This window comes from Mustela lutreola, chromosome 13, assembly GCF_030435805.1.
Source record: "Mustela lutreola isolate mMusLut2 chromosome 13, mMusLut2.pri, whole genome shotgun sequence".
NCBI lineage: Eukaryota > Metazoa > Chordata > Mammalia > Carnivora > Mustelidae > Mustela > Mustela lutreola.
The window spans coordinates 76,147,363-76,171,318 of NC_081302.1; the positions used below are offsets into that span (position 1 = coordinate 76,147,363).

The 23,956-nt window shown below is 37.3% G+C and overlaps 1 protein-coding gene and 1 long non-coding RNA gene across 9 annotated transcripts in view; one reads left to right on the plus strand and one right to left on the minus strand.

Annotated features, from left to right (window-relative positions):
- Positions 1 to 799, minus strand: part of PAN3 (poly(A) specific ribonuclease subunit PAN3) — a 137,822-nt gene extending 137,023 nt beyond the window's left edge. For 5 of the 6 annotated variants that reach the window (XM_059144578.1, XM_059144577.1, XM_059144576.1 and 2 more), the window contains exon 1: positions 1 to 430. In XM_059144578.1, the coding sequence (XP_059000561.1) occupies positions 1 to 430 (430 nt within the window). Of the gene's footprint in view, positions 431 to 672 lie in introns of those variants that run through there. The other variant, XM_059144579.1, reaches the window with a different exon arrangement.
- LOC131813993 (uncharacterized) lies at positions 418 to 23,526 on the plus strand. Of its 3 annotated transcripts, none has more exons than XR_009347075.1 (4): positions 418 to 544; positions 1,690 to 1,846; positions 15,131 to 15,216; positions 19,896 to 23,526. It is a non-coding gene; the product is annotated as an uncharacterized LOC131813993 (long non-coding RNA). The 3 variants fall into 3 exon arrangements; XR_009347074.1 differs by lacking the exon at positions 418 to 544 and adding an exon at positions 892 to 1,156; XR_009347076.1 differs by lacking the exons at positions 418 to 544; positions 19,896 to 23,526 and adding exons at positions 892 to 1,156; positions 17,255 to 18,722.
- Positions 23,527 to 23,956: the final 430 nt, after the last annotated feature.

Here is a 23,956-nt window from a genome sequence, read left to right on the forward strand (position 1 = left end):
TTGCCAGCCGCGGTCCATCGAGCACCCCGCTGCTGCCTCCTCCGCCGGCTGCGGCTCCTGCACCCGGACCCCCTAGGTCCGGCTTCTTGGGCCCCGGAGGCGGCCCGGCTCCCCCGCCCGGGACCGCTCCGGGCGGAAAGGCGGCCACGGGCGCGCCCGCCAGAGCCAGAGGGACGCTGTTGCTATGGAGGCCGAGGCCCGGGGCAGCTCCGGCGGCCGGGTCCTCGTGCAGGAACTGACACTCCTCCCCGTAGAAGCAAGTCTTATCCTTAGCGTAGTAGCGGCAGTACTTCAGCTTCACTCCCGCCGCCGCCCCGCCGGGGACACCCCCGACCCCCGGCGGGGCCACCACCGCCACTGCCGCCGCCAGCGAGGAGGAGGAAGGGGAGGCGGCGGCCGAGGGGGGCGGGAGGCCGCCGCCACTGTTCATGGCAACGCCGCAGCCTCGTCTTCCGCTGCCGCCCGAGGAGCCGCCACGGCCGCCGCCACCATAGACCGGGGAGGGAAGGAAGACGCTGCCGGTGCCGGATAAAAGCCTGGGCGGGTGGGTCTGTCCCGCTGCGGGAGCCGGAGCCGCCCGGGGAGAGGGGGGGAGGGGAGAGGGGAGGGAGGAGGGGGTAGGAGGGAGGGGAGGGGAGGGGAGGGGGAGAGTTGGGATTCTCTCTCACTCACTCTCTCGTTCTCTTTTCTTAAAGGGGCCGCGCGGGACGACGGGGTGGGCGCGCGGGCCCAGACGGGGCCTTCGAGGGCGCGGACTAGGGAAGGGGGAGCGGCAGCGGCGAACGGGCTGGGAGGGTGGAGAGCCGGTTTATTTTTAAATTCTGCCTCCACTCGCTCTCTCGCGCTCTGGTTCCTCCGAGTTGTTTATTCCATTTTCCTCTTCCTGAGAGGGCCGTCGCCGCTGCGCAGGCGCGCCGAGGCGCGGTGGCTTGTGGGTAGCGGGAGCGCGAGGGGATGCCTCGCTAGGCGTCCGGCCCCCGGGGCATCCGCGAGCGGGCCGGCCAATGGATGGGGTATCCGCGGTGGCTTTCCCGGACGCAGATTAGGGTGGTGAAGTTCTCACGAGATGAATACCTTCCTTTTTTGTATATCCTCGTACTTATAAAGCCAGGCGTCCTTTTTGAATTGAAAAGACAAAATTAACAGAATGTAAACGGTCAGTTTGAGGGGCCGCACCTTAGCAAGGAGCTTAAGCCCTTGCTCTATTTGGAGAATAGTTCATCTGTTTGCCACACTTCCCCTACCTCTTTTCTCACTACCTTCCTCTTTTTCCTTCTCCTTGAAGGTGATGAGAGCTGCAGGACTGATTACCTTAAGTTCTGGGCCTCCTATCAAAAAACTGAGCCAAAAAAAGGCTGATTTGGACAAACCCCCTGCTCAGTGCAGCACCTGTTTTCTCTATTTATAATTACCGAAAGGCCTCAGTAAAATATGAAAAATAAGATGCCACCTGGGGACAACTATGCCTAGGAAGCCTCAGAACTTTTCATTTATAAATGTGCTAGATTGCTTTTCTCCAATCAGCCTAGTCTTGATTTGAAACTCATTTTTAAAAAGATAGCTTTTCCCTCAGCAAAATTAAATATTTTAATATTTAAATATTGCTGCGCTATATTTAAAAAAAAAAGTTTTTCCTTGCTATGAAGGGAAAAGTAATTTTAACATTTTCGTTTTTCTCCTCTGTAAAAGATTTTCTCAGAAGGCAGCATCACAGCTGTGAAAGGGGAATATTTGTCGACAGTATTTAAGGAATTGTGGCAAACAGAAGAGATCACAGAAGAGTGGATATAAGCAAGTGTACTACACTAAAAAAGGGGGAAAAGTGGATCCCATACATCACAAACTGGTAAGCCTGGTGATGCTCCTTAACTAAATTCAAAAATAACATTGTCTTCTGTCTTTTGTTTAAAAACACTTTAGTGTATTTATTTAGTCAGTAAATATTTATTAATGCCCATTATGTGTAGCAGGAACTGCTAGGACCTGGAGAAACAAAAGTAAACTAAATGCAGTCTTGTCTGAGTTCAAATGGATTGTTTATCCCTCTGGTTGCAGAGCCCCCCATAAAGTACACAGTGATAATAAGGCAGTTCTTTAAGTGCTAATCTTAACACATTGGCTATTAGAGAATATTAGAGATGTTAGACTTTCCGGAGAAAGTTGATAACATAATAGCAGAAGTTGAGAACATCTGCTTTGAATTCAGACCGTGAGCTAAGGCTTACTAGTTGTGTTTCTCTGGGTAAGTTGCTTTACTTCTCTGTGCCTTATTTGTAAAACAGATAATAGTATCTATTTGATAAAGTACAAACTACTGTATGTAAAGTGTCCCGTGCTTAGTAGGAATTCAGATTTTAGCTATTGCTATTAGTAGAATTGCTTCTAGTAGTAATCAGCATAGAAGGGTACAGAAAATAGCTTTACAGACGAAGCACACAGCTTGTGCAAAAGGCCTTGCAGTGAAAGAGAGCTTTCATTGTTAGAATAGTAATCACAAAAGTCTCTGTATGACCTGTTAAAGGATTTAACTCTTTCCTTTTTTTTTTTTTTTAAGATTTATTTATTTATTTATTTGACACAGTGAGAGAGATTACAAGCAGGCAGAGGAGCAGGCAGGGGTGGGGGGGGCGCTGGGTAAGAGGGAGGGAAGCAGGCACCCCGCTGAGCAGAGAATCCCCTGTGGGGCTTGATCCCAGGACCCTAAACTCAAACCCCAGCTGGGAAGGCAGAGGCTTAACCCACCCACCAAGCCACCCAGGCACCCCAGGATTTAACTCTTTCTTGAGGGCAATAGAAAGTTACTACAGGGGGTGCCTGAGTGGCTCAGTTGTTAAGCATCTGCCTTCAGCTCAGGTCATGTTCCCAGGGTCCTGGGATTGAGTCCCACAGCGGGCTCCCTGCTCAGTGGGGAGCCTGCTTCTCCCTCTCACACTACTCCTGCTTGTGTTTCCTCTCTTGCTGTCTCTCCCTCTGTCAAATAAATAAATAAAATCTTCAAAAAAGAAAAGAAAGTTATTACAAGGTTTTAAAAAGTCCAAGTAAGAACATAATCAGATTTCCTTTTGGAGAAAAACATTTTAATTCTTATAAGAAACCTATGAGGAAAGTAATAAAGATGGGTTATCACCATTTTGTAGATGAACAAACTGAGTAAGGTCTGGATTTACACAGTTACCAACTTATAAGTTGCAAAGCCAATTTACAGAGAATTCTGATTATAAAATGTGCTCTTGGTTGAGGCGGGCACCCTGGGTGGCTCAGTCAGTTAAGCAATCAACTTGATTTTGACTCAGGTCATGACCTCAAGGACCTCAGCACCAAGTCTGCTTGTCCCACTCCCTCTGCTCCTCCTTTTGTGCTCTCTCTCTCAAATGAATAAATAAAATCTTTTTTTTCCTAAGTGCCCTTTCCATTATACATTTGCCATTCCTAAGTGAACATGTATGTTAATGGATTAGAAAGGAAAGTGGTATCTATAGTGGACAATGGAGGTTCATTAAATTCATGCCAAATTAAGCATATCATTCAAATAAACTGTTATTGAGAATCTGTGTGCCATGTATCAAGCAAGTTCTGTGCTAGGCTCTGATACATAAAAATGTGTAAAATACAGCCTGGCAATCATGAGGGGAAATGCCAAAGAGAAATCACCCCTCAGTACCCCATTTGACAGAGTTTTCTATTAAATCACTGTGAACAAAATGGAGAAAAATAAACTAATATGCTATAGTTAGGTGACTTAAGTATCTTTGATCAGTCATGATCAAAATGTTGATAAAGCTGCCATTGGAACTAATCCCTTAAATCCAAAGAGTATTGCTAAATTGATACATCTCAATATGGTCTTTACTATCTTCCTTTGGACTCTGTTCTCAACATTTTATGAAAAAATGTTATTCGCTGCCTAGATGGAGAAATATATAACATGTTTAGCAGATCTGTAACGTGTTATAAAACCAGTGGGGATAGATAATGCAATTAATGACATTAGAATTTGTGCATGTCCATCAGCTGGAACAAAATGGACCAGTGCTAACAAAATGAAACCTGAATTAAATTGCAGGGAAACAGAGCAAACAGGCACTTTTTTTTTTTTTTTTTTAAGATTTTATTTATTTATTTGTTAGAGCACAAGCAGGGGGAGCTGCAGGCAGAAGGAGAAGCACGCTACCCCCTGAGCAAGGAGCCCAATGCCGGACTGGATCCCAGGACCCCAGGATCGTGACCCAAGCCGAAGGCAGACACTTAACCAACTGAGCCAAGCCAACCAGGCACCCCACAAATAGGCACTTTAATATATTACTGATGATACAGCTTTTCCCCGTGCCCCCCCAAAGCAAATGGGCAATATTTTTTCGAAACCCTTTAAAATGTATGTTACCTTTAAACTATTCTACTTGCAAATATGTCCTAAGAAAATAACTGTAAATAAGGAGTTTTATGCTCCCCTGTAATCATTGCAATATTTCATGTGAAAGCCAAAAAAAAGAAAGAGTTACTAACGGTGTAAATTCTAAAACCAAGGAGAATGGTTAAATAGTCAACTATCCACTTGGAATATTATGCAGCCATTAAAAAGGCATCCATGGGGCGCCTGGGTGGCTCAGTGGGTTAAGCCGCTGCCTTCGGCTCAGGTCATGATCTCAGAGTCCTGGGATCGAGTCCCACATCGGGCTCTCTGCTCGGCAGGGAGCCTGCTTCCCTTCCTCTCTCCTGCCTCTCTGCCTACTTGTGATCTCTCTCTGTCAAATAAATAAAATCTTTAAAAAAAAAAAAAAAAAGGCAGCCATGACAATATACAGTACTGCTTACAATAAAATGTAAATATTTAACATGATACAAAATTGTATATGCTGTGTTATTATAATGATGTAAATAATAAAAAACCTAATAAAAATAACAATAAAGTAACTGCCTCAAAACATCAACAGTAGTTTTACTAAGGTGGTAAAATGACAGTGGTTTTTTCCTCTTTCCTCTTCTTCCCAAATTTGTATCATGAACATACATTATTTCTATAATAGAAAAATAAGCATTAAAATTTTATTATAATTTAATCTTAACCTTTTAATTCTAAGAAGTTAGTACCTGGATGTTTGTTAAATTGTTCTGTGTATTTTTGGTTTCATTTTATTTTCAAATAAATTAATTTTTTGAAGACAAGCTGGACACTCATTTGTTGCCCATTTCCTCAAATTTCCCAAAGTCACTGAACTAGTGCTCTTTACATTATTCGTTTGCCAAAGTATATTTCTAGTTCAGTGTTTCCCAAAGTATATTTCACAGATGACTATTTCAACAGTGTATTAACTGCTTTTACACAAAGGAAAAGGTTCTAGTGTTGAGAAAGTTTGGGAAATGCCAAGTTAAACACTTTGTCTTTTTCAGATCCTTGAATATGTTGATAAGTTGTAATTCTGCAAAAGCAGGGTTTAATAAGCAGAATTTACCATAATTTTTAAACTTTTTTTTTAACTTATCTTATGGAGTCAGTGTTCCTCAAATACACTTTGAGGAACACTGGCCCAGTCACCTGCCTGCTCTTTTTATTTTTTTTTTTTTAAGATTTTATTTATTTATTTGTGAGAGAGAGCAAAAGAGTGAGCACAGGCAGGCAGAGGCAGAGGGAGAAGCAGGCTTCCCTGCCAAGCAAGGAGCCCGATGTGGGACTCGATCCCAAGACGCTGGGATCATGACCTGAGCCGAAGGCAGCCACTTAACCAACTGAGCCACCCAGGCGTCCCAGTCAACTGCTTTCTCACTGTCCTTGTATAACCTATTTTAAAATGTGTCTGCATTCTTCAGTCCCGCAAACCCTGCCATTCCAACCCTTCTACCTTGCTTTCTACTTCATGGGGCCATAAAAAGAAAACACGGCCTATGTCCTTAGAACAGGAGTCCATTCCTCCCATCTAGTTCCTCCCATCTAGGACTAATCCGTTCACTCGTGCACCAGACTTCTTAACATTTCCTCAGGGATCTAGTGTTCTCCATCCAGTATCTTTTCTGACTCTTCTAGAATGTGAATATGTAAAGTCTCACACTGCAATAATGTGTAAGGCATCCATTCCTTTCTATTGTGAGCCTTTTGAAATCTGAAACAAAAATGTTTCTGTTTCTGTTTTTAAAAATACCAGAAAGAAACAGTGCTGGTAGGAGGGCTAACTACTACAGCTATTTTGGAGGGCAATTTGGCAAGATTTGTAAAATTTTCAAATATCCATTCCCAAGACCCAACAATGCCACTGTTGATATCTCCCTTAGAAAAAACCTTTTGTGCTTAAGGAGGCATGCTTCACAATGTTCATTTGAGGCATTGTTGATAAAAGTGAAATCAGAAATAACCTAAATGTTCATAAATATAGAGCTAGACCTATGTGTGCCATTACACACCAAGAGGTGTTATTGAATGAAAAAAAAAAAAAAAAAACCACAAAACAGGTAGATATGGAATGTAGTACCTTTTATCTAAAATAAAATTTATTTCCTACAATGATACATATAACTGTGCACAGGAAGGACGAACCATAAACATTACATTGCTATCAGGATGGACATCAGGAGCAGTGGTGAAAGGGGATTTAGCTTTATCTTTGATATTTCAGATTTTACAAGTATATATGCCTGCTTCAGTAATTAAAATTTGATTTTAAAGGAAGAAAATCCTCACTCTCCATTGGTTTCCTTCTTTTGTCCTAACTTCTCTTCACAGGCAATTTATTTGAATCATCCTTTCATAACCAGTCTCTGCATCTCCATTCATCCTTTAATCGAGAATAATCAGACATTGCCCTTGCTTTGTTTTGTTGTTTTGCTTTGCTTTGTTTTTTGGCTTTTTTAAAAATTGCCCTTGCTTTGTTAAAGTATTTTTTTAACTAGGGCCACTGCTGATATTCATTAGTAAATTTATTAGTTACTTTTCAGCCATTTTATGCTTCCTCTGTAATATTCAACAGTAATAACCATTTTTGTAGCACTCCCCACACAGCTTGCAGTCACCCCTTTCTGGTTTTTCTTCCTCATCTTTTTGCCTCTGCCTCTGCCATTCAGTGCTGCCCGCATGGTACGTCTTGTAGAAATACTATAAAATGCATTTCAAGGCATTAATGTATTAAAACTTAATACAATGCATAGGACATCCTCTGAAGCTTAAGCTTGTGTGGTGAACACAAAATGTTTATGTTTATGAGACACAAAAGTGCACTGGATTTGAAATTAAAATAAGTGATTTGAAATCTAGTTTTTACTACTTTAGACCCATGTGGCTTTTAGCAAGTCTCTTAACCTCTCTTAGCTTCAGTTTCTTAATTTTTAAAATGGAGATGATACCTACTTTATGGGGCTGTCTTGAGGATTGAATCTCTTTGCCACTAAGTAAACAAAGTTTCTATTTCTAAAATAATTGTAACCACCTTCCTGTGTAGGAGGCATTTTACTTCTCCCAACTTTGTATCTTATTGCCTTTAATATTACTTCTTCAGGCACTCTCCTTCATACATTTTTCTTCTTATATGATGAAGAAGTTGACAATTACTGTAATGATGCCTCAAATTCCACAGCTTTTCACGGCTTAAAGAGCAGTCAGGCATAGTTTTCATCTCTCCTCCCAACTATCCTGTGAAACAGTTAAAATGCAAATGTTATTTTAATATTGGGAGCCTGAGACTTTAAAAAGATCTCTAAGGTTCTATGCCTTGCCCCAAAATAGTCCGCTTAGACTCTGTAAAATCTTGTATTTTATCATCTTTCTCCTAATCTATAAACATTTCAGTAGAGTTTGTGTCCTCTCATTCTGGATTTTCTTACTGTTGCCTTTAGTTCACCTTGAGATTAATATAGTTCCTCCTTACCCTTCATTAAAATGCACCAAATTCATACTTCATTCCATTGGATACTCAATTAAGATAGCCCTCAAGCAAGTCTGGGGTTTTGAAGCCCATAACTACATACTAATACAGAGGGAGGTAACTTTACGTTACGTTTTTGGCTTTTTTTACGTGTGCTTTAATGGTAGTATTTACAAATGCAGCAATATTCCCATTTCTGGATGGAAGAACTGTGAGGTACGATGAAATAATGAGATTTTTTTTCTCCTTCACCTGATAATCTAAGTGAACATTACTTCGCAACTTGTCACCTTGGTAAAAACAAGGCTTGTTCTAAGTTATACCATGTTTTTGAGATGTATTTATGCACCCTAATCACATTTCTAAAATATCATCATGGTAGCAAATTTTTGTTCTTTAAGGGAAGACCAGATTTTTGGAGATGACCCAAGTTTATCAGAGCCAGGTGTAATAAATGATAAAAATAACTGAATAGGGCCATGTCATTTTTTATTTAAAATAATGATGTCAATATAAATAAAACCAATATTCTTGTGTGGCTTAAAAGCTGACGCTGAAAATAATTTCCTAAAACAATGGCAAATTTATAAGTATGTAAGTGTATAATGTTCCCATGTAATTATAAAAAGTATTCTACAGGAAATGTGTTCATTTGATTTTATAGTCTAATGTGATTGCTTTTTGAAAAGTATCCTAGGACCTTATTTTTCACACATTTTGTATCTCCTCCAAAGTATTTTGTAGGCAACTGCCTCCTTCATAAGAGGGCTGTCTCTTTAAGAAATATTCATTCTTAAGTATCTTTTACTAAAAACAAATCTTCAGACAACTCCAAGTCATTTTCATGCTATGAAGACTATATCCAAAACTGCAAATAATCCATAAATCATATTTGCTTTGGAATATACTGTAAGAATTATATTTTGTCTGGGTGGCCGGCCTCTAGCAACATTCCCCCAGTAGCAGATTGCTAAAAGCTAAAGCTGATGTTAATTTGTATTGAATACAAGTAATAGGGAAAACTTCACATTTTCTGAGTAGTTAGTGATAGTAGCCTGAGTTTAAAACATTCTCCATCAAGACAACTAACATGGAAACTACATGTAGATAAGGTTTTTTACTATTTTTGAGTCTCAGAAATGAACTGACTGCATTTATATCTATTTCTTCTATAGTTGCAAAATTGTGTGACCTCTTATGCTCTAAGTTCTAAGTTCTGCTCTATAATTCTATATAAGATTATTGGCAATTTCCTAGTGTTAATCTTGTTTTGACAAATTTCTGGTGCACTTAAAACAAAAGTCTGTTTGTGGCAGTTAGAAATAACTGATATGTTGGGGCACCTGCCCTGATGGCTCAGTTGGTCAAGCCTCCAACTCTGATCTCAGCTAAGGTCTTGATTTCAGGGTAATGAGTTCAAGCCCCGAGTTGGGCTCCATGCTGGATGTAGAGCCTACTTAAAAACAAAAAACAGTTGATGTGTTGAAAAAAGATTGTAGTGTATCTGTGACCCTCCTTAGAAGAGGTAGTCTTTCATCAGCATCATCGTACTTACATACTTGTATGCAGTATATAGATTTTAAGTCTTTGTGGTAATAAAAGCAATTTGCTACCTTCCTTTACAAGTTTTCAAAGAACTCCAAGACTCTCGTTCTATTCCTGTGTGAAGGCAAACATGAGTTTAACATTAGTTGTACCTCGGAAATAACCCTGATTATTAAAGGAAATCACTGTTAGCATCCATATAGCTACCAGCAGCCCTACAGAAGTCGCTTCAATTTAGCAAAGCTCACTGCTACCATTTCTGTTGCTTAGACACCCCCTACTCCAGAAAGTCACTTCAACATTCCCATGTATAATATGCCCATTATTATAATTTTCATTATATTTTTAGTTATATTAAATTTTTCTAAATAATTACTCTAAATTTTTAATTATATTTTATATGTATTTATTTTTATTTTTATTTTAGAAAGTATGTTATCATTTTAAATCTAATAGTGCTATATTAATCATTTATTTTACTATTGCAAAGATTAAATATTTGTTGTGCAAATTTTCTAGTTGATACTCTGATAAAAAGCTTTATATCAGGAGACTTGCTGAAAAAAATGTATATGTTAAAACAAGAATCTTAATAGGATATGCCATTAGTAAAATTAAAATGAAGCTCCTTGAAGCTAGGAACTTTGTCTTTAGCACAAGTCTACTCAGACCCTCTAGAGCAAGGATCTAGGTACTACAGTGTTTTTAGGATTTTTGATTGGCCTAAGTGAAAACAAAAACGAGTGAAAATATTAGCATGAGGTAAAGAAAAGTTAAGACCAAAACATTAAGTGTGAAAAAGAGGAACATTCTGAAAAAATGAAAGGTGAACTCCACAAAATAATAATTATCGTAATAAACTTTCATATGCCAAATAATATTACTGAATGCCAAACTGCAAGAACACCTAGCAATACAGAACATGGTTTGAATCACACAAAAATCAACATGCACACACATAATTATGATGTTAGAGTTTAATAAACCTCTTTCAGAACTTAACAGACAAAAAACCCAGGGGTATTTATATTTATAAATATTTTTATTTATTTTTATATATTTATATAATTATTTTATATTTATATTTATTTTATATTTATATTTATATAATATATAATATATGTTAATATTTATATTATATTTATAGTCTATATATTCTATTATTGTATATTATATATTCATATTTTACATATAAAATATGAATATATAATAATATATAAGTAATAATAAATAAATAATATTTATATAATATGTAAATTATAAATATATATTATATACGTATATAATATACAATAATATAATTATATGATAATATAATATTTATAAATATTTATATTTATCTATTATATTTATAAATATAATATGTTACATATATAATAGTATTACATAATTATATAATAATACAATATTTATATTTATATTATATTATATTTATATATAAATATTATGTATATTTTTATATATTATATTAATAATATAATCAACTGGCTTATGCTTCAGCCAAATAGAGAACTTTGTACCCAATTGCCAAAATATGTATTCTATTCATATAACTATGGAAGATTCACAAAAATTAAACATACCCTTGACCATAATATAAATCACAATACATTTCAAAAGATAGGGATTTTATAGGCTACATTTTCTGATTATAATCCAATATAACTACAAATCAATGCTAAAAAGAGGATAAGAAAGCCTACCTATTTGGAAATTAAAAAATGTTTTTCTGAATATTTCCAGGACCAACAAGAAAATAAAACTGAAATTACAAACATGCAAACACCAATGAAAAAAGTACATACTGCATCTTAAAGTCTAGAAAACACTGCTATACTAAGAAGAAATATATACATAGTCTTTTCTCTTTTTTTTAAGATTTTATTTATTTGACAGAGACACAGTGAGAGAGGGAATACAAGCAGGGGGAGTCAGAGAGTAGAAGCAGGCTCACAGCTGAGCAGGGAGCGTTATGCAGGGCTGGATCTCATGACCTGAGCAAAAGGTAGATGCTTAAGGACTGAGCCACCCACGTGCCCTGAAGTGTATACATAGTCTTAAGTACTTTAATTATGAAAAAAGAGTGAGGGGCACCTGGGTGGTTCACTTGGTTAAGTGTGGGACTCAAATTCGGCTCAGGTCATGATCTCTGCTTCATAGGATCCAACCCACCTCCCCACACCCACGGTTGGGCTCTGTGCTCAATGAGGAGTTTGCCTCTCTGTTTTTCTCTCTCTTTCTCAAATAAATAAATAAATATTTTTAAAGATTTTTATTTATTTTTTGAAAGAGAGAGAGCTTATACAGTGGGGCAAAGGACAGAAAGAGAGGGAGAGGGACAAGCAGACTCTCCACTCAGTGGGGAATCTGATGCGGGGTTTGATCCCAGGACACTGAGATCAAGACCTGAGCCAGAGTCAGACACTTAACTGAATGAGCCACTCAGGTGCCCCCAAAGACAATTCTTTTTTTTTTTTCTTTTAAGCATAGAATGTATTATTAGCCCCAGGGGTACAGATCTGTGAATCATCAGACTTACACACTTCAGAGCCTCATACATACCCTCCCCAATGTCCATAACCCAACCGCACTCTTCCTCCCCACCACCTACCACCCCCTCCCCTGCAACCCTCAGTTTGTTTTGTGATTAAATAGATTTTTTTTTTTTTTTGACAGATCACAAGTAGGCAGAGAGACAGGCAGAGAGAGAGAGAGGAGGAAGCAGGCTCCCCACCGAACAGAGAGCTGGATGCAGGGCTCCATCCCAGGACCCTGGGATCATGACCTGAGCCGAAGGCAGAGGCTTTAACCCACTGAGCCACCCAGGTGCCCCTTGTGAGTAAATAAATAAATATTTTAAAAAAAAAAAAAAAGGGAATGAATAGTAACAAACTCATTCAAGGACAAAATGAACTGGGAGACAGGAGGAAAAGGAAATGTGTAATAAAGGAAAGATCGAAACTAAGGAAATAGAAAACATCGAAAGGTTTTAAACAGATGCACTCCTGGCAAGTCCAATGATAGCAAGAAAAAAGAAAAATAAGCATCATTATTATCTTCAAAACACATACAGGAAGGGGCGCCTGGGTGGCTCAGTGGGTTGGGCCGCTGCCTTCGGCTCGGGTCATGATCTCACCGTCCTGGGATCGAGTCCCGCATCGGGCTCTCTGCTCGGCAGGGAGCCTGCTTCCTCCTCTCTCTCTCTGCCTGCCTCTCTGCCTACTTGTAATCTCTCTCTGTCAAATAAATAAATAATCTTTAAAAAAAAAAAAAAACACACACATACAGGAAATAACTACCAATCTATAATACAATGTCCAGTGAAAATAATCTTTAAAAATGAAGATGAGGGGCGCCTGGGTGGCTCAGTGGGTTAAAGCCTCTGCCTTCAGCTCAGGTCATGATCTCAGGGTCCTGGGATCGAGCCCTGCATCAGGCTCTCTGCTCAGCAGGGAACCTGCCCCCCCCAACCTGTCTCTCTACTTACTTGTGATCTCTCTCTGTCAAATAAATAAAATCTTTAAAAAAAATTTTTTTTAAATGAAGATGAAGGGGCACCTAGGTGGCTCATTTGTTGACAAAAATCAGACAATCAGTCTTGACAAAATGAGAAAATTAATCACTAGCAGACCCACACTAAAGGACTTTAGATGGATGGAATAAAAAGCAATAGGGTGAAATATATCGGTAAAAAATGAATATGGACAGTATAAAACAATAGCAATGACTTTGTGGGGTTTTAAATAGATGTGTAATTAAAAGATACAAAAATAACACATAACTCATAAGGGATCTTGGGGCACCTGGGTGGCTCAGTCAGTTAAGCTCAGGTCATGATCCCAGGGTCATGAGGTCAAGTGTCGAGTCCATGGAGCCAGCTTAAATTCTCTCACTCTCCCTCTCCCTCTGCCCCTTTACCTCCACTCATGCTCTCTCTTTCTCTCAAAAAAAAAAAAAAAGTGGAAAGTAGAAGTGGAATAAAATATTTCTAACACATAAAATAGGTAAAGGATTTGTAACCATTACGTATAAAGAATTCCCTCAAATCAGTAAGAAAATGATAGCCCAATAGAAAAATTAGTAAGAAATTGAACAGGCAACTCTCAAGAGGTGATATATAGTCACTAAGTATGAAAAGATTTTCAACAAATTAATAATCAGAATGAAAATTAAAACAAATGAATACTATAGCGTAGCTGACAAACTGGCTAAAAAGTGAAATACCAAATAAAAAGTGATAATACCAAATGCTGACAAGAATATGTAGTAGCCAGAATCTTTATATACTGCCATTGGGAGTTGAAATTGGTACAAGTATATTGGGAAATGGTTGCTGCTATGAACATGGGCCTTATTTATTTATTTATTTATTTATTTTTTAAAGATTTTATTTATTTATTTGACAGAGAGAGATCACAAGTAGGCAGAGAGGCAGGCAGAGAGAGAGGAGGAAGCAGGCTCCCTGCTGAGCAGAGAGCCCGATGCGGGACTCGATCTCAGGACCCTGAGATCATGACCTGAGCTGAAGGCAGCGGCCTAACCCACTGAGCCACCCAGGCGCCCCATGGGCCTTATTTATTAAAAATAAACACAAACACAGGTATTTAACTCTTATGTGAATTCCCAACAGAAATGCATTTATTTCTTTGCACCCACATGTGCCAAAAGCCATATAAATTATTCCTAAAAATATCATTTATTACAGGTTAATACTGAAAAAATACTAATGCCTATAAATCATAGAATGGATAATTATGGAATATGTTCATCCAGTAGAATACTATAGACTAAGAAAAATACATTAAGTATCAGGGCACTTGGGTGGCTCAGTTGGTTAAGTAGCCAACTCTTAATTTTGGCTCAGGTCATGATCTCAGGGTTGTGAGATCAAGCCCCATGTTAGGCCCCACACTCAGGGTGGAGCCTGCTTAAGATTCTGTCTCTCCCTCTCCCACTACCCACCCTCACATGCTATCTCTCTTAAAAAAAAAATGCATTAACTATTGCTACATGCAACAATATGGATGGAGCTCATAAACATAATATCAAGAGAAAGATGCTAGGGAGTACATTCAAAAGAGTACCTTCTGTTTATATAAAAGTCTGGAAACAGGCACAACTGATCTGTAGTGTTTAAAGTTAGTATGGTGTCTATATTTAGGAAGGAGAGAGAAAGTTATTAGGCAGGAGACATGTACAGGACTTGTGAGATAATAGTGATGTTTTATTTTTTGACTTGGGTAGTGGTTATATGTGTTCACTATATGATAATTCATTGATCAGTAACACTTCTGAATTATTCACTTTTCTCTTTTTCTACATTGTTAAAGTATTTTTAGTAAATGATATAGTAGACAACATTAGGAATTTTAAAAGTGCTATGACAGTAGATATGGAAGAGATTGAAAGATTTTTATGTGCAGTAGAAACACATAGCGTAAAATTTTCCATTTTACCCTCTTGTAGCCATACAGTTGGGTAGTGTTAACTATATTCACCTTGTTACAAAACAGATCTCCAGACTTTTCATCTTGCAGAACTGTCTAAATTCTAAACAATTTCCCCTTTCCCCTGCCCCCAGCCCCTGGTAACCACCATTCCACTTTCCGTTTCTATGAATTTGACTATTTTAGATACCTCATATAAGTGGAATCATACAGCATCTCTTTCTTTGTGTCTGGCCTCCTTCATTTAGCATAATGTCCTCAAGGTTCATCCAAAATTTCTTTTCTTTTTAGCCTATATAATATCCATTCATCCGATGATGAATATCTGGATTGCTTCCACCTCCCAGCTATTGTGAATAGTGCTGCTGTGAACATAGGTGAGCAAATATCTCTTTGAAACACATGCTGCTTTTCTTTTGGATATTGGAACCAAAAGAGTTCCAGTTTCTCTGCATCCTCACTGACACTTTTTTTTTAAAAATAGTAATCATCCTAATACATGTGAAATGATATCTCATTGTGGTTTTGAGATTAAAAGTATATTCTCCGGGGCAGCTGGGTGGCTCGGTCGTTAAACATCTGCCTTTGGCTCAGGTCATGATCCCAGGATCCTGGGTTTGAGCCCCATATCAGGCTCCCTGCTTGGCGGGAAGCCTGCTTCTCCCTCTCCCACTCCCCCTGCTTATATTCCCTCTCTTGCTGTCTCTCTCTGTCAAATAAATAAAATCTTTTTTTTTTTTTTTTTAAAGATCTTATTTATTTGACAGAGAGAAGGAGGAGAAGCAGGGAGAACTGCAGGCAGAGGGAGAAACAGGCTCAGGCTCCCCACTGAGCAAGGAGCCCCATGCAGGACTTGATCCTAGGACCCTGGGATCTTGACCTGAGCCAAAGGCAGATTTTCAACTGAGCCATGCATGCATCCCAATAAACAAAATCTTAAAAAAAAAAAAAAAAAGGAAAGAAAGAAAGAAAAGAAAAAGAAAAAGTGAATTATTTAAAATATATATATATAATCTTTTTTTCTATTTTCCTAACTTTTCTGAGCTTTAAACATCTTTATTGAGTTATAATTCACTTATTATACAATTCATCCATTTCCAGTATACAGTTCAGTGATTTTTAGTATAGTCACAGATTTGTGCATTATCACCACAATTTTAGAGATTTCCATCACCTCTAAGTAAAATCTTATACCCTTTAGTTTTCATTCCCCTGTGTCTGCCCCAGCCTTTAACAAATATTTTTGTACTCTCTGCCTCTATAGATTTTCTATAGACTTCCCTTTTTCAGAAATTTCAAAAGTATTTTTAAAGGAATGTAGTCTGAATGCTATGGCAGTGAAATTGAAAACCTAGAGGAAATGGGCTTTCAAAGCAAAATTTAAATTTTCAAAATTGACTCAGAAAGAAGTTGAAAACTCAGAAGATCAATAGCAATGGAATTAAAACATGACTTTGAAATATAACTTTTTAAAATATAAGCTAAATCCAAACGGTTTTGCCTCTGAATTTTATATAAGTTTCTAAGAACAGAAAATTCTCAAGGACTGTGCAATGCTAGAAAAAGAGAATATCCTGGTTCACTTTATGAAACTAAGATAACCTCACTACCCAAATATCCTTGTAAAGATATTGCTGAAATAAAAAAATTTATTGGCTAATTTCACTGTAGAATATGAACATAAATAACCTAGATAAAATATTTGCAAACTGAATCTATAAACATCTAAAATAATTTAGAATATGAGCAAGTTGAATGTAAAAGAATAATAAATCATGGCCAAGAATTGTTGCTGTAGAAATGAAAGGGTTGTTCTAGATTAGGAAATCTTTTAACAAATTAATTCTATCCACAGATTAGATGACATTATATCAAAGGGTGAAAATAAATAATTAAAATTCCTCAGTTCTTTCATATGAGCTTTAAGTAAATTGGAAACAAAAGGAAACTATTTAAGGAGAATGTTATTTAAAAAATTAAGCATTTCATTAAAGTCATGTTTATTAAAATACGGAAAAAGACAAGGATGCTTGCTATCACCATTACTTGTTAATGTTTTTAGAGAGATTTTCCTGATAGTCAGAAAATAAAATCAACACTATTTATAAATGATGTGATTGCATGGATTGTATATATAGAAAATCTGAAAGTCATACTATCCAGTATGGTAGCCACTAATCACAGGTATCTACTGAGCACTTGAAATGTGGCTGGTCCAAGCTGTGCTACTGGGATAGGACAGATACTGGATTTTAAAGATGTCGTGTAAACAAACAAAAAAATATAAAACATCTAATTAGTAATTTTGCATATTCTGTTTTGAAATTATAGTTTTGAATATATTGAACTAAATAAAATATACTATTAAAACTGTTTTTACCTTTTTCCTTTTTATTTTTATAACCGGGCTACTAGGAAACTTCAAATTCTGTATGTGGCTTGCGTGACAGTTCTATTGGACAGCACTGCCTTTCTGTGTCTAATACCAATATAAATTAAGAAAAAATGTTAAGGTGGCTGAATATTAGAAAAATAGCTAAAAATAAATAACTTTTTCTCTTTAAGAACCAATTACAAATGGAACTAAAGATATTTCTACTTATGGGGCGCCTGGGTGGCTCAGTGGGTTAAGCCACTGCCTTCGGCTCAGGTCATGATCTCAGGGTCCTGGGATCGAGTCCCGCATCGGGCTCTCTGCTCAGCGGGGAGCCTGCTTCTCTCTATCTCTCTCTCTCTGCCTGCCTCTCCATCTGCTTGTGATTTCTCTCTGTCAAATAAATAAATAAAATCTTAAGAAAAAAATTTTTTAAAGATATTTCTACTTATATTAGTGGTAAAATTATAAACCATGTAAAAATAAATCTAGAACACTGCAGGACTTCTATGAAGAGAGTTATTAGTAATTTATTGACAAGAAAAAGTATCTGAATAAACAAACTAACAGAAATGCCTGTGTGGGAATATGTCATATCATTAAACTCTAAATCCTTGAAAATTACATACATAAATCAAAATCCTCACAAGACGATGGGCTGTTAGGGGATTTGTTTGCTTGGTTGTCTGTGATATTTTACTCTTGTTTGGTATCTGAAGCCAAGAATTTAATCATCATAAGAACAAATTAATAGGAAAATGAGAGAAGACCTGCTTTAGCAGACATTAAAACTTTATTATAAAGTTCCTATAATTACAAGAGTACAGTACTGGCACTGGAACAGATAACTAAATAGTAAGAAATAATAATAATAAGAGAAAAATACATCCAAGTTTTGTAAAACTTTATGACAAAGTTGTTGTTTTAGTTCTATGAGAAAAGGAATTTTTAAAAATAACTGTTGCTGCTATGATTTGCTGTTTTAGAAAACAAAACAGCATGTGAAAATTCTAGAAGGATCCAGCATATAAAAATAAAATCCAGGGGCGCCTGGGTGGCTCAGTGGGTTAAGCCGCTGCCTTCAGCTCGGGTCATGATCTCAGGGTCCTGGGATCGAGTCCCGCATCAGGCTCTCTGCTCGGCAGGGAGCCTGCTTCCCTCTCTCTCTCTCTCTGCCTGCCTCTCCATCTACTTGTGAGTTCTCTCTGTCAAATAAATAAATAAAATCTTTTAAAAATAAATAAATAAATAAATAAATAAAAATAAAATCCAAATGGGATATAAAAAGTAAATAAGAAAGTTTAGGAGAGTGTGTATATAGTATTGCGTCCAACACCTTCAGCAGTATTGGAAACCCAGTAAGCAAGAGAGAGAAATGAGATTCAGAAAATGACACTCATTTGAAATAAAGAGAGAAAGAAATCCTAACATTGAATAGTGCGGGGAAGACAGCATGAAAATATTATGGACATACCTTCCAAATTTTGAACTGTTTTTTATTAAAAGCTTTAAATAGGGGCGCCTGGGTGGCTCAGTGGGTTAAGCCGCTGCCTTCGGCTCAGGTCATGATCTCAGGGTCCTGGGATCGAGTCCCGCATCGGGCTCTCTGCTCGGCAGGGAGCCTGCTTTCTCCTCTCTCTCTCTCTGCCTGCCTCTCTGCCTACTTGTAATCTCTCTCTGTCAAATAAATAAATAAAATCTTTAAAAAAAAAAAATAAAAATAAAAGCTTTAAATAATGTACCTGGATAAACTTGATAAAAAAACAAACAAACACATACTAAGGGGTGCCTGGATAGCTCAGTCAGGTAAGTGTCTGACTCTTGATCTCAGCTCTGGTCTTGATCCTGGGGTCAGGAGTTCAAGTCCCCACTTGTGGAGGACTTGTTCAAGTTCCCACACTAGTGGAGCCTACTTTACAAAAATGAACACTAAGATTTAAAAAATAAGTAAAAAGCTCTGTCTGTGTATGTGATGATGATAAAATCTTAAAGTATTAATGATTATTTCCTACTGTTACCTCATCAAATTTATCAAGAATTCTCTCAAATATTATTGCCCCCATTTTCAAAAGAAATTGAAGCTGAGAAAGGTCAACTAAATTACCTAAGATCATATAGCTAAGTAAAAGAAAGCCATGTTTCAACCTAGACCATCTTAATTTAAGAGCTATGTTTTTTAAATACCTCTATTAGAATCAATATTGTTATTCCTTCCCCAAACACCTCTCCCACCAAGCTCTGCTTTCCCTTATCTGTTCTCTCCCTCCCAGGTAGGGTTAACTGTTCTCTGGACAGGTGTATAATTAGGTAGTATAATTAGGTAATTTTTGTTTAGGCCAACTATTCATAGTGTGTTAAGGAAGGTATAATATACTATATAAGTTATTTCCATGCTAGACACACTAAATATATTTGCTAATATATATGCTAAGTATAACATACTACTTGAGTTATTTACATGCTAAAAAAAAATTAGAATTAAATCATAGTTTTCAAAGGAAGAGAATCACCGAATTAGAGACATAGTTGTGATAACTACTATTGGACGAATAGTTAGTTAGTTGTAGGTTTTTATTACCCCCTGGATTTGAATTAATCAGATGTATATGGTAAGTTTTTTCAAGGCTGTGAATTTTTTTATTTTTTATTTTTTAAAAAGATTTTTTTTTATTTATTTGACAGAGATCACAAGTAGGCAGAGAGGCAGGCAGAGAGAGAGGAAGGGAAGCAGGCTCCCCGCGGAGCAAAGAGCCCGATGCGGGGCTCGATCCCAGCACCCTGGGATCATGACCTGAACCAAAGGCAGAGGCTTTAATGCACTGAGCCACCCAGGCACCCCAAGGCTGTCAATTTTTTTTTAAAGATTTCATTTATTTTTAGAGAGAGAGAGCACGCACACGTGAGTGTGAGCAGGGGGAAGGGCAAGGGGAGAGGAAGAGAGAAAGAAGCAGACTCCCCACTGAGTGCAGAGCTAGATCTGGGGCTCGATTTCACAATCCTGAGATCACAACAGGAGCTGAAATCAAGACTCTGGGCCTCTGGGGCACCTGGGTGGCTCAGTGGTTTAAGGCTCTGCCTTCAGATCAGGTCATGATCTCAAGGGTTCTGGGATCTAGCCCCGTATCAGTCTCTCTGCTCGGCAGGGAGCCTACTTCCACCTCTCTCTCTGCCTGCTCTGCCTGCTTGTGATTCTCTCTGTCAAATAAATAAATAAAATCTTAAAAAAAAAAAAAAGAAGAAGAAGAAGCTGGAGCTCAACAACAGCAACAAAAACAACAAAGGGAAGAAGAAAGAGGAGGAGGAGAAAAAAAGAAAAAAGCAATTTATACTAGACAGTGGTGTCCCCAGAGCAGCAGCTCAAACCATCACCTTGAGATTTCCTCCCAAGACTGACAAACAGGAACGTGTGAGAAGGAATAACTGTTCTGCCTGCAAGGAGAGGATAAAATAATATCCATTTGAAGACTGTTGATAACTCTGTGTTTGAAAATTTAATGACTAGAGGTGAACTTACTATGAAACTAATGAAGTTGGGCTTACATATGGCCTTGCAAAAGGCCTTGGGAGGGGCCCTAGAAATGTGTCCTCATAGTCATATTTGTTTGTAAAATTTTCAAAAGTAATACATTTTAACCACAGCTAACTCAAACAATTATTTCTTTCCACTCGCCTTTCCCTTGTGTTGGGTTATGTTTGGGTGTATTTACCTAGTTTGGGTTTAATGGAATATAGTTAAGGGATTCATAGTCAGTTCTATGCATAGATAAGTCACCGAGAGTCATCCAGGTTATAAGAATGGCTTCTAAGAGCACTCCTACCTCCAATGTCACCTTGCCATGAAGCATAACACAAACATCTAGGACTAAAACCAAGTCTGTAGCCTAGTCTGTAGAAAAGTCTTCCAGTCAATTCTTCCAATTGGATAACATGTGAAATTGTAAGCTGGAGTCTTTGGTTCTCATCAACACCTAGTTAAAATGGAAATCCTAGCCTGTCGGGAATATGTTCAGTAATGCAATGTATACACATACAAATGAACCATTCATTTTTTTAAAAATAGGAATGGCACAAAATAGAATTTGCCAGAATTCCTGTGTGTGTGGAGCAAAGCCTGTAGCAGTATTACAGCCAGCCAGTATGTCTTTGGGAGAAGTTAAATTTTATACTTCTATGATTGGATTGAGTTTTAACATATCTAACGCCTCTTGTTCTGACAAATTCTGGTTGTTCTAGACAAGATGGCATGCAAAGCTGGCACTAAGGCAATGAAATGACCCTGAAATCTTACCATTCATATGTGAAAGAAATTTAATTGAGGTTTTACCAGATTTGAAAACAATACTAAAAACTGACATGTCATAACCAGTCATGAATTGTAATGCAGAAATTTTAAACTATTAATAACAATAAAAATGTTGATTGACCATACTTTATGAAAGACTTAATTATCTTTCTATTCTTTTTAGAAAATGTTATTTTCTAAAAACAATGACATGAGAAGAGGCAATGAAACTTTGTGGAGCCAGAAAGGGTAGGAAAAAAGTGATATAAAGATACACCAGACAGTTAATTATTAGTTAATTAATATATAAATGTAGAAATAAAATTATTTGTTTTAATTTTGTTATATCTCTGGTATTTGTCAACTTTTAAAAATCTATAACTCCCCCCCTGGAAACAAATAATCCAATTGGAAATGGGCAAAAGACATGAACAGATATTTCTCCAGAAAAAAACATACAGATGGCCAACAGATACATGAAAAGATGCTCAACATCACTCATCATCAGGGAAATGCAAATCAAAGCCACAATGAATGGGGTTATGGACATTGGGGAGGGTATGTGCTTTGGTAAATGCTGTGAAGTGTGTAAACGTGGCAATTCACAGACCTGTACCCCTGGGGATAAAAATATATGTCTATAAAAAATTAAAAATTAAAAAAAATTAAAATTAAAATTAAAAAATTAAAAAAATAAATTTTAAGTATTTAAAAAAAAAGCCACATTTGTAGTACCATGTATGGGACTGGAAAAGATTATGCTGAGTGAAATAAGTCAAGCAGAGAGAGTCAATTATCATATGGTTTCACTTATTTGTGGAGCATAACAAATAGCATGGAGGACATGGGGAGTTGGAGAGGAGAAGGGAGTTGGGGGAAATTGGAAGGGGAGGTGAATCATGAGAGACTATGGACTCTGAAAAACAATCCGAGGGGTTTGAAGTGGCGGGGGGGTGGGAGGTTGGGGTACCAGGTGGTGGGTATTATAGAGGGCACAGATTGCATGGAGCACTGGGTGTGGTGCAAAAATAATGAATACTGTTATGCTGAAAATAAATTAATTTAATTTAAAGAAAAATAATAAAATGTTGGAACCCAAAAAAAAAAAAAAAAGCCACAATGAAATATCACCTCACACCCATCAGAATGGCTCAAATCAGAAATAAAAGGAACAGCAAGTGTTGATGAGGATGTAGAGAAAAAGGAACCCTGTGCACTATTGGTGGGAATGCAAACTGGTGCACCCATTGTGGAAAGCAGTATGGAGGTTCCTGAAAAAAATTAAAAATAGAATTACCATGTGCCCCATTAATTCCATTACTGGGTAATTACCCAAAGAAAATAAAAACACTAATTTGAAAAGATGTATGCATCTTATGTTTATTGCGGCATTATTTATAATAGCCAACATATGGAAGCACCTCATGTCCAACAATATGTGGATAAGGAATATGTGAGAGAGATATATATATAATGGAATAATACATAGCCATTAAAAGGAATGAAATCTTATCATTTGTGACAATATAGATGGTTCTAGATATAGATATATAGATATATATAGTTATATAATGGAATATTTATATAGATATATAATGGAATATTACACAGCCATGAAAAGGAATGAAAGCTTATCATTTGTGACAATATAGATGGTTCTAGAAAGTGTAATCGTAAGTGAAATAAGTCAGAGAAAGACAAATACCAAATGATTTCACTCATATGTGAAATTTAAGAAACAAAACAAAGGAAAAAAGAGACAAAAAAACCCCAGACTCTTAAATCTAGAGAATAAACTGGTGATTACCAGAGAGCAGGTGGGTGGGTGAGATGGGTAAAGTGGGTATAAGGGATTGAGAGAACACTTATCATGTTGAGCACTGAGTGATATAGAATTGTTTAAACTCTATATATTGTACATCTGCAACAATATAACACTGTACATCAATTCCGTTGGAATTTTAAAAAATAAAAATCTGTAATTTGTTATATCTTTTCCAGTTCTTAATAAATATTTATTTCTGTGCCTAATTTTATGTTTATAAAGTTGCATTCCTTTTTTAAAAAGAAGGGTCCCCAAATTATATATGATTCAAGTCCCTCCACCCCCAAACCTGGATCCTCCCTTTGGCTCTGACAATGAGGGAAAAATGCCCCAGGACCTTCAGTTTAGAACTTACTTAAAATAAGGTAGATTCAGGTATATATAGCAGAATAACTGAATGAGTAAACTAATGAACCAATGGAAAAGTAAGCCTGTTCACTGCTGTAGCCCCAAATTCACAGGCTTAGTTTCTTTTAGAGTACACAAATACACTTAGTTCTGGGCCCTTTCTGTTCTTCCTTCTGTATTCTATTCCTCCGAGATCCCACCCAGCTGACTCATGGCTTAAATACCATCTGTAGGAGACTCTCAAATTTATATCTCCAACCCGGACTTCTCTTCTGACTCCAGACTTAT